General features: G+C 42.4%; 1 protein-coding gene across 2 annotated transcripts in view; it reads left to right on the top strand.

Annotated features, from left to right (window-relative positions):
* Positions 1 to 10,000, top strand: part of rps6ka3b (ribosomal protein S6 kinase, polypeptide 3b) — a 51,100-nt gene that overhangs the window by 18,653 nt on the left and 22,447 nt on the right. For both annotated transcript variants that reach the window (XM_030079271.1, XM_030079270.1), the window contains exons 3-4: positions 7,637 to 7,753; positions 8,124 to 8,205. In XM_030079271.1, the coding sequence (XP_029935131.1) occupies positions 7,637 to 7,753; positions 8,124 to 8,205 (199 nt within the window). The remainder of the gene's footprint in view (positions 1 to 7,636; positions 7,754 to 8,123; positions 8,206 to 10,000) is intronic.

Below are 10,000 nucleotides of genomic sequence, written 5' to 3'. Positions count from 1 at the left end.
TGATAAATGACTAATCGGTTAGTCATCTAAACGTTTCATCAGTCATCAGTCAGGTCAGAACCAGTCAAACAGCTCCACAAGGAAAAGGACGTTTCACGCTCGAAAACAACTGCGAATTTGAATTCATTTGGAAACTTTTGCCATTTGTGTGTGTGTGTGTGTGTGTGTGTGTGTAAGTTATGCATACCTTTGATGGAATACCTGGATATCGATAATGTAGGGACTAATGGTGCATAAGATTTTTATACACACAAGAGACTGGCGATAAACAGTCATCAGTAATGTGGATGTGATTACACGCAGGTAGAGGCAAAATAACAGAACACCTACAAGCACAACAGCTCATCCTTTTACTGTAACGCAGCCTTTAAAACAGAAAAAGAACAAGCCATGTCCAAAATCCCAGATGAGTCTCGCTGTGGGCCAGTAGGGCTGTAGTGATACACTACTCTCACGATTACCGATACACGATATTCAGCTCACGATACGATATATTTCACGATATTCGGCCAACGATACGATTCGATATGATTCGCTACGATTCGATACACTACATCATTTTCTGAAAGATTTAAAGGGACAGGGTGATTTTGGTGACATCTTGTGAGTGTTCCATTGACTGGATTGAATTAATTGAACTGAAAACTGAAGCAATCAATCTTTACCAGAATAATATGGCTCTGACTGGACAGAGAGTCTACAGTTTGCAAATGCTGCACAAAAGGAATCAAAGATGTGATGAGAAAATGAGTTTGGCTTGACTCCAATAATTTAACAATATGTTCAATTATTATTATTATTATTATTTTAAAAAATGTAAATTACTTATCAAACAGACCTAACAATTCAGCTACCAATGAATGAGCAGTGGTATGCATGTGATAACAAAGATTGAAAAATAAGCCGAAGTGATACCTCTTCTCTGAATAGACAAGCTAAGCCAGTGTGCCGCTGTGAGCCAGTGAAAATAGAGCGGAGTGGCACCTCTTCGCTTTGTTACACAATCTATGTGCCGGTGTTCTGTCGATTTCTGCTACTTGTCGAGAAATGCTGCCTTGCGATTCTGTGCATGCATTATTTGATAGGCTGTTACTGTACTACGAAATATGCTACCTCTGAAATATTGATTATAATATATTAAACTAGTAGCCCTATGTCTAAAATATGCTGCCATTCATCCTACAGTGCCAGTCAGTGACAGTAGTCTTATATGAATGCATAGAGTAGCGGTAGCATTATTTGATAGGCTGTTACTGGACTATCGACAATATGCTACCCCTGAAATTTCGATTACAAATATTAAAATGGTATGTCTAAATTTCATCACACTTTTTGTACCTAGACACACGAGAGAAGATAACTTTGCCCACTTAATGCCGATATCGATAGATTAACCTGTCAGTTTATGCGGCGGTAGCAAATTTCGACAAAGCAGCAAAAATCGACAGAACACCGGATTTATATTCGCCGCCTCTCTCCTGAATCTCTGAGCTCTGACTGCGTAAACAGGGAGAGAAAGACGTCGGCGTCTGTGTAAAGAGAGGATCTAGACGGGTAACTTGCTAGAAATGCTCTACATGGACACGAGAAAGGTGAACCGCGTTGTAGCGAGGGACAACTGTATATTGCAGAATCGATAAAATTGCTCAGCCTTAGTGGGCAGTGAGGAAAACCCTTCAGCCGCTGAGCTGGATATCGGACATTTCAGGCCCTCGGTGCAATCTGACGGCCTCCAAACACGGAGGAATGTCCGGTGTGGTGTGTGGTGTGTGTGTGTGTGCTTGTTTTAAGGCAGTGAAGAGACAGTGGTGTTGTCTCCAGCAGACTCACAGGGCAGGGACCGTCCTGCTTTCATCGAGGCGGCAGATAACGGCCGACTTCGGTGGTGTCGAGGCGTCAGAGGGAAAGATGACGCATCACCAGCGTCACACAGCTGGATCGTCTCACAGGAGGCTGATCTCAGGTTTTCTGAGGGTTTTGGTGTGTGAGTCAGTCGGTGGTGTGACGTTGCTTTAGGAAGTCAAACTGCACAGTGGACAGTGATTTTCTGTTGATAGGATGAAATGTAGATGTATTCGACATAACTGTAGTCCATTCTGAGGCCGTTACACTGTCATGTTACATATTTGTTATACACTTTAGCTTTATATGCACTTTGTTGTGTGTGTGTGTGTGTGTGTGTGTGTGTGTGTGTGTGTGTGGGCAGAGAGGGGAGTTTGGGGATTCAGGTTACCCTCCTCCTCTCCAACACTGACGTGTCCTAACATCAGCTTCGCTACTGTCTGTGGGCTTTATGCACAGAGAAGAAGTGTGTGTGCGTGTGTGCGTGTGCGTGTGTGTGTGCATGCATGTGTGTGTGTGTGTGTGTGTGTGTGTGTGTGTGTGTATGCAGATACTGAGGGATGAACAGTTGGTGAGCAGTCATATGATATTTATTTGCGGAGTGCCTCATTCCAAAATTAAATAGCATGTACTACAACAAACTGGCTGATAAATGAACATTAAAAGAAAACGCATTAAAGGATAAAAGCAAATTTAAGCACTTGGCTGACAGTTTACGGACTGGATATTATGAATTTATAATGATTGTTTTTCCATCCACCCGTCTACTCCCTGTTTCATGGCATTGTGTGAGCATGCAGCAGAGAAATTCAGCCTTTTTCTCTTTGGTCAGAGAGGCAGAGGCGATAAGTTGACAAGTTTATCTTTCCGTTGTCGCTCCTCCAACGTGGAGGCGTGCAACCATCAAAAACCTCTCTTCAAACGCTCAGCCGCAGGCCTCTGTTAAGCACAATGTTGCCATCGTTGCTCAAATCCTCTAGATTAGCGGGTTTAAAAAAAAAAAAAAAAAATACAGTCCCGAGGAAAACTCTGAGGTGGAAATGGCCTCTCCGGTTTTCTAAATCTGTGGAAGACTGTTTAGTTTTGTTTATTTTTGAGTTTTACCACACTGTTAAGTTCCTGCCAAATCTAAGTGCCTGACCTTCCAAAGTTTGGTTTTTTTTTTTTTCCAAACCTCTTTTTTCCTTCTTTTAAATAGCCTAGAGAACACACACACACACACACCACACACATAGAAACTGCAAAGTACACACAAGCACACAGGCAGCATTTTACCCCACAGCAGGAATACAAAATAAAGCCGCTACAAAATAAAGCTAGGTGTATATATATATATGAATATCTATCTATCTATCTATCTATCAGTCTATCTAGATATATAGGATAGATAGATATTTACATGTGCACATGCCAGCTGTAGAAGTCAGTTCTTGTTAATTTGAAAAGGTGAATGAGCAAGAATAAACAAGAAATTGAAATAAGTTGGTGACACATCACGTCATCTTAGAGAAAGTTTAAAAAAAAAAAAAAAAAAAAAAAAGTAAATACATATTTTACATGCATTGCAAAATAATCGGGGGAACAGTAAAGTAGATGTAGACTGAAGTAAATGGGCTTTAAGCATCATAAGAAGCACACCGTCCAGCTGCCGGCGTGCCCTTGAGCAAGGCTGGGTGCCACCGGTCGGGTTTCCCCGGATAAACAAGGGTCATTAAAACCTTAAAACTCTGAACTGCAGGACGTTGTGTCGAAAACCAGATTTATTTCAGCAAGTGGAAAGCATTACACTGTTAGAGCTGTGAGTCTTCTTTGTCTCTAATGGGAAGATTTGCCTGCAGGGAAGCGCATGCACACACGCGCACACACACACACACACACATGCACACATGCACAGATGCATGGGTCAGAACAAAGGTTAAAAGGAGTGTGCCTGCTTTAAGTTAATGTGATATGATTGCTGTAATCTGTGCGCTGGTGGTCTGCTGCTCTAACAGCATCGTATTAATTCTCTGAGCTGATGAGGCGGCCTAATCAGATGTGATGGCAGACAGATTGTGTTAATTGTTGCAGGGCTGCTGCGCTGCTCGCACTCACACACACACAGACACACACACACACTCACTGCTGCTGTCTGAGAGCCTCGCAACAACGTGAAACCACCAGTTTTTAGGTCTTTTTTTGGTTTGTTTACTTCAGTAACAGAGGGATTATAGGTATAACAGCTGCTAGTTTTAACTATGGAATACAACTTTTTTTTTTTTTTTGGAACAGTCTTTTTTTTGGAAGTTTACATGCTGTTATGCAACTACACAAGTCATTTACACATTTGCCATACGTTTGCACAGCTGTTAATTCATATAACTGATGATTCCCAGAGAATACATGCACATAGAAAGTCATGTTTTCAAACCCTTGCATGAACGAAAATGAAAAATAAATCATAAAAGCCTTTATAAAACTCATAGGGATGAAGTAGAACAAATGCATCAGTACATTTGTAGAAAGTTGCTGTGGGACACAACTGTTCACCAAAAGCCTGCAGTGTTAGGGTGTTTATTGATTTGACAGCAGATTCTGTAATTCATTGTTTAACGTGTGTGTTAAGATAAGTGGAACATTTGTTACTGAAATTATATCTCACTCGCTCACCTGTTGCAGGGCTTGGTGAATTCACAACAACAGCTGTAAACTTGAAATAACAACAACAACAACAGCTGTTTTGTTTTTTTTTTTTTCCAAATGAAACGTTCCCGTCAGTCAGTCAACTTCTGATAACTCCCATAATCCTTTGTCAGTGTCAAAACAAAGATAACATTACTTGCTTTTTTCCTGGTGAGGCGGAGGACTTCGTCAGCAGCAACTGTGTGTGTGTGTGTGTGTGTGTGTGTGCACGCACTCTTTCGTGCACAAGTGAGACAGGAATAAACAGTACTTGTGAAAAATAACTTAATTTAATACAGCGAGTGTGCATGCAGGTATGCATAGTTGGACCTTATTGTGCTTGAGTGTGTGCATGGGTGGACGTGTGTGTACACATGTGTTTGTGTGTGTATGTGTGTGTGAGTGTGTGTGCGCGCTCAGAGCACAGGTGCAGTCTAATCCTGTGATTAAGAGGTGCGACATGAGCATCCTGTCGCTTCTGCTCTGATCCTCCATCTGTGTTCTGACTCACACACACTCACATGCACACACACTCTCGCGCACACACGCACACGCACGTGCACGCGCACTAGTTTGAAATGTCAACATTGCTAAACATTTCGGTGTTTCAAACGTTTTCCGACCGTGTTTTCGTGGCGTCCCGACTCTGCAGCTGTGGGTCTCAGGGCTGAGCTGCTGGATGCAGAATCTCATTAGCATATGGAAGTGTGAAATTCCATATTTATTTTGATGACATGCAGTGTGAACTGCAGTGTGTGTGTGTGTGTGTGTGTGTGAAGGGAGAGGGGCTCTGTATACTCTTCTTATCACTTCTCATCACCTGGTGGGGAGGTATTAAAAAAAAAAGGAGATGTGAAAACTGTTAAAGATAGAAAACGCGAGAAATCGTCAGGGAAGGAATGAAGGAACGAATGAGAGAGAGGGGGAGGGAGGCGGAAAGAGGAAGATTTCACTGAGGGGGAGAGAGAGAGAGAGAGAGAGAGAAGTGCGAAGAGGAGAAGCTGTAGTGTTAGCGGGCTCCAGTCGCCCAGCAGTCGATACACAGGAGCATGTTAGCGCCGCAGAGCCACGGCCGAAACTACAGGAGCCACAATGCACTGGGACACCCGACCGGCAACAGGTCACTGACCTGGGAGATACAGGTATGAAGAGGAGGAGGAGGAGGAGGAGGAGGGAACGAGTGGATAGATCCAGGGCAAGCAGAAAGTCAGGGATGGATGTGTGGAGAGGAAGAGGGAAGAAGGTAGAGAGGAGTGTGTGAGGAAGAGGAGGGAGAGGAGGAAGAGGAGGGAGAGGAGGTTGAGGTGCAGCAGGAGGAAGGAAACGTCCTGAGAAAAGTGTATCCGGTCAGTTTCATCACACCCAAACATCCAGGAAGCTTTAACAAGAGAAGAGATGACGATGGGGAGAAAGACTGAGCCAGAGCGAGGAACGAAAACACACACACACACACACATCACACACACACACACACTCACACACACACAGAAACAGTGTGATATCATTAGTCACTCAGCTACAGAGGGACGCAGGTATTGGGGGTGGCTCCATGACAACTGTGTGTTTGTGTGTGTGTGTGTGTGTGTGTGTGTGGGTGTGTGTGTGTGTGTGTGTGTGTGTGTGATTTCCTGCTGTGAGGATGACTAACGTTGGAAACCCTGCTCACCCTGTCATATGATTGACTGTGTTTCGCTCTTCATTCTTTTCCATGTTTTGTTTTGGTTTGGTTTGGTTTTTTACGACTTTAAGAACCCCCCCCCCCCCCCCCCCCCCCCCCCCCCCCCCCCCCCCCCCCCCTCACAGTGTGTGTGTGTGTGTGTGATGTGCGGTGTGTATCCCAGCAGTTATTTTGTGATGAAACCTGCCTCGCTTGCCTCTGCCTCAGTTAACGATTACTGACTACATTTCCCACAATGCCTTTTGACAGCTGCTAGAGAAGAGTTGTTAACTTGTTGCATGCCCTTACCTTTTCCAGGTGAGATGAAGTGGGCAAGAAAAAAGGCAGCTCTTCACAATAAGAGTACCCTTTAAAAGCTTTATAAACTTGTTATTAATCAGGTTATCAATTAGGTTGTGAAAACTGTTAACTTTTTTTTATAATGGTTTATTAATGATTTATAAACTTCATTAATAACCTAATTATGAATTGGACATCATTCATAAACCCTTTATAAGGGCAGTCTTATTGTATTGTGGTACCAGAGTGCAGTGGGTGCTGCGTTTGTATCTCAAATCAGTCACCGAATTAATTACAGTGGTCCCTCGTTAATCACTGGAGTTACGTTCTAAAAATAACCCGCAACAGGCGAAATCTGCGAAGTAGTCAGCTTTATTTTTTACAATTATTATAGATGTTTTAAGGCTATAAAACCCCTCACTACACACTTTAGGCAAGCTGAACGCAGAACACACTGCGCTGTAAAAAAAAAAAAAAAAGCATGCAAAATTGCACTAAAAAAAATCCGCGAAACTGCGAGGCTGTGAAAGGTGAACCGCGTTATAGCGAGGGACGACTGTAAATCAAACTCAGTTGAGCTAAAAGCAGAATAAGACCGGCTTTGCTCCTCTCTGTCCTCTTCCATGACGGATTCTCCTTGTGTGATTGTTGACTGTCGGGACTGACAGCAAAACCTTTTCTGATATTAAACTCCACTGGAGCTGCTGGAAGCATCTGGATGTGAGGTCACCTTGTCTGCTATTGGCCAGAAGAAACCCGTTTTCTCAGCCAAATTCTCCCTGGCAAAATAAAAGTTCCCATCCATCAGTGAAGTTTAGCAAACGCTGCTGCACCTTATATGGCTGAGGAGAGCCTGCACTCACATCCAGCATGAATCAGTCCAAAACATGTACCTGTCAGCGTCAGCGCTCGCTCACTGATTTAGAGTGTGCAAAACAAACTTTTTGGCTCACCTGTCAAACACAAACAAATCAGCTGCCAGAAGTGATTTATCTGTGTTTGATTGGCTCTGGCAGAGAGCAGGGACTGATGATAACAGAGGCATTCAGATGTTATCTGAGATAAACATTTACATTTGGAACATGGCAAGTGCTCAAACCCTGAGAATAAATAATGATATTGTATGTCTGTGTGTGTGTGTGTGTGTGTGTGTGTGTGTGTGTGTGTGTGTTGCAGGATGACGTGCCAGTGAAGGAGATCAATATCACTCACCATGTGAAGGAGGGGTCAGAGAAGGCCGACCCGCGGCAGTTTGAGCTGCGCAAAGTCCTGGGACAGGGCTCCTTCGGCAAGGTACCGCTGTCTGTGTGTGTGTGTGTGTGTGTGTGTGTGTGTGTGTGTGTGTGTGCGTGTGTGTGTGTTTGCGGGCTTGATTTCAGCTCACATCTTGGCATCCCGTTTGCCACTGTGGTGTGGAGAGCGCGTTGCCATGGCGACCGCAGGCCGAGGGGCCCTTCGGTCCCGCTGAGTGTCATCATCTTTATGAATGAACAATCAGCCCGCTGCTGCGTGTGTGTGTGTGTGTGTGTGTGTGTGTGTTTGTTTACATACACGAGCAGCACATGAAGAAAAGCGGGTTTAATGAATACACACACACAAAGTTGACATTGTTTTTCCTTGTGTGTGTGTGTGTGTGTGTGTGTGTGTGTGTGTGTGACTGAAGGTGTTCTTGGTGAAGAAGATCACAGGTCCAGATGCCGGCCAGCTGTACGCCATGAAGGTCCTGAAGAAAGCCACGCTGAAAGGTAGAGAGACACACACACACACACACACACAGAGTGTCAGCGTCACTTTGATTTGAAGATCTTCAGCCCATAATTTTGATCTCTGTCACCCAAAAAACAAGAAAGAAAACAAACAAACAAACAAAAAATACCATCAGACTTCTTTTTTACAGAAATTGAAGTGTCACTAAATGTGCAGTTTGTAATTTCTGCCACTCGGGGTCTCTCGATCAAAACAATAACACAAGACGGGGTTTGCTGACGTGATCGTGGCGTAGCATGGGATCATGGGAGTTGTTGTCCTCATTGTTTACCTGTCTGGTAGAAGACAGGTGAGATCAGTGTCTCTTTGTAGTCTTGTCTTGTCACGATTCTTTCTCCATCTTGGAAATGCCACACTGATGTTTACCCTCAGTTTACCCTCTCGTCTTGTCCCATAATCCTGTACGTTTGCACTTTATAAAATAAAGTATAGAAAGTATATAAAATAAACAAATAGTAAACAATAGAGAGGCTAGCTCGCCTTATTGCGCTTTTGGAAAATTCCCTCCACAGAGGAAATTTTTGAAAATAGCTGAAATCGCTGATGTCACTGGTGTTGCTCTTCTTTTTTGTGCATGTTCACATCGATGTCAGTGTGATCGCACAATTATTTTCAAAAACCTGTAGTCATTTGTGACTTTTAGGAGGAGCTGCTCCTTTGTTCATTCCACCTCCTTTTTCCAACAGTTTTGGATATTGTCAAAGCGTTTTGAAACGGATTTGCACTCGCATTTTTAGCCAAACTCTGGGATGTCAACAAACTTTATTTTTTATTGTTGTTTACTATTGCTGCTGGTGTCGATGGGAGGCAAGACCTAAGATTTTTGCTCTTTCTTATATGTAATATGATTAAGATGCAATAAAAGTGAGTCTGAATCTGAAAAACAAACAAAACAAACAAAAAAAAAAAAACGGCTCCAGTCACTCTTCACCTCCTTGACACGTGCTCATATCGCCAAGATGGATTGTTCTCTGTGTACAGATATTTTCAAAAACAGTCCCATGTGGACACGGTCAGGGTTAGACAGAGTTTAAAAAACAAACCTGTCTCTATATAATGCTGGAGGATGCTACATAGCCTTTTATTTTGTTTTTGTCTTGTAATTATTGTGTATAATTTGTTCTTTTTTTTTTTGCAATTGTCTTGTTTAGATAGATAGATAGATAGATAGATAGGTATACTTTAATGATCCCAAACTGGGAAATTCACACGTTACAGCAGCATCATCAATAAAAACATAAAATAAAATTAAAATTAAAATTATAAGTATATACAATAGAGACTAAATATGTGAAATATATACACTAAAGACAAAATAATAAATATATTGTTTTAAAAAAACAAAAAACAAACCTGTGTTCAAGAAAACCAGTGTCTGCGTGAATATAGTCTAACATCTGACACTTTTAGAAGTTTAAATTTAAAAACAAAATTACTATATGTATTTAGCAATGCACCTGTCACTTGAGACATGTACATCAAAGTGTTTGGCAGGTTCAGATTGAGCTGTTCTAGTTTTTATAGAGCGTGTCTCGGCATGTTCACTGAAGAGCTCCGGGGTGGCAGTGAACACAGCAGATTACAGCTGATAAAACTTTTATCATTAAGGTGACTTTTTCTCACCGTAAAATTGCTTTGCGCTCCTTAAATACTCCGGTAAAATGATGTTTCCTTGAAAATAAATCACGTTATGATCCGCTGTTGTGTTCTGTTTGTTTATAGTGATCGTCCTTGCGTCTTAAAATGACTGCGCTGTTGGTTTGTTGATGTTAG

The sequence above is a fragment of the Myripristis murdjan genome, chromosome 20, assembly GCF_902150065.1.
Source record: "Myripristis murdjan chromosome 20, fMyrMur1.1, whole genome shotgun sequence".
NCBI lineage: Eukaryota > Metazoa > Chordata > Actinopteri > Holocentriformes > Holocentridae > Myripristis > Myripristis murdjan.
The sequence above is the reverse complement of the archived record's forward strand: the minus strand, read 5'-3'. Positions and strand labels throughout refer to the sequence as shown.